At 28.8% G+C, this 1,264-nt stretch overlaps 1 protein-coding gene across 1 annotated transcript in view; it reads left to right on the forward strand.

Moving 5' to 3' along the window:
• The window catches only part of HELRODRAFT_184519 (hypothetical protein), a gene marked incomplete at both ends in the record, with an annotated part of 6,562 nt that extends 5,318 nt beyond the window's left edge, over positions 1 to 1,244 (forward strand). The window contains one exon of the mRNA XM_009031568.1: positions 1,112 to 1,244. Within this exon, the coding sequence (XP_009029816.1) occupies positions 1,112 to 1,244 (133 nt within the window). The remainder of the gene's footprint in view (positions 1 to 1,111) is intronic.
• Positions 1,245 to 1,264: the final 20 nt, after the last annotated feature.

A 1,264-nucleotide genomic window follows, 5' to 3' on the forward strand; every position in this document is an offset into this window, starting at 1 on the left:
GCATATGATAAAATAAGGTCTTACTACCTAAGCGCTTTTATTCAAATATTGTCAGTTAATTTTAGTGCCCACGTGTCACGATGCATGGAAGTATACATTAATGCCTACATGGTGAATTGTGTTTTTAAATGCTTGCAAAAAATGCATGGAACTTTATTTCAATACCTACTAGTTAATTTATGTGCTAAAACACTTTCAAATAACTGCATGGAACTTTATTTTAATGCCTACTGTACGAAAGCATGCAACAATATGCATTTACTTTAATGCCTACAATGTATATAAACTTCTCCCTAAAAAAGCATACCAAAATTGCGGTTTTAAACCTACAAAGTTATTAAATAATTGAGACAGTTAAAAATATGTTTTAATTATATATTTTTAAAACTTATTTTCAGTATTTCATTTCAAATCATCAATATTTTTATAAATCTAATAATAATTAACAGTACTAATAAACATGTTAAAATACGTGCAAATAAAGGCATGGAAGTTTATTTTAATGCCTACATGTTAAGTTTCATATGTTAAAATTTGTGCAAATAAATGCATGAAAGTTTATTTTAATGTCAACTGCACATAATCGTGCAAGCATGTGAGTGTGAGTTCACTTTAATGCCTACAATGTAAAAACTTTCTCTTTAAAAGCATACAAAGATTACGATTTTAACGCTACAAAGTTATTAAATAATTGGTGACTGTTAAAAAGATGTTTTATTTTTACTATATTTACAAATTATTTACAGTTTTTCACTTTAAATCATAAATAATTTTATAACTCTAATAATTAATAGTCTTAACATCAATTCACTTTTAGACATATTTACGCTTTAACCTACTCTCACTTCCACTTATTCTCTCCAATTTCGTTTGCACTGAGGCGCTAATGTAAAGTTTTGCCCATGTATGTATACACATAGGTTTTTTTTTATAAGGGTATGGTTTTAATTTATAATACTTCAACCTTAAAAAGGGTCAGCTTGTTGGGGAAACAAATTTTTTGTAGGTTTTAGAGCTGGAATTTGTCTGAGATTTTTGGGTATGGCAAAGTACAAGGAAATGACTTCCATTAGAAACTAATAATACTTGGATAAATCAATCAATCAATTAGTCAATTAGTTTCTAAAGTGCCATTCCACAATGTTCAACAGTGCTCCTCGATGAATTTCACAAAGAGTCAGTCAGAATGGGTCTTGAGATCTGCTTTTAAATATGGAAGTGATGAAGAAGTAATTGAACAGAAGGTAGAGAGTTCCAGAGAAAA

The sequence above is a fragment of the Helobdella robusta genome (assembly GCF_000326865.2).
Source record: "Helobdella robusta unplaced genomic scaffold HELROscaffold_754, whole genome shotgun sequence".
NCBI classification, from domain to species: domain Eukaryota; kingdom Metazoa; phylum Annelida; class Clitellata; order Rhynchobdellida; family Glossiphoniidae; genus Helobdella; species Helobdella robusta.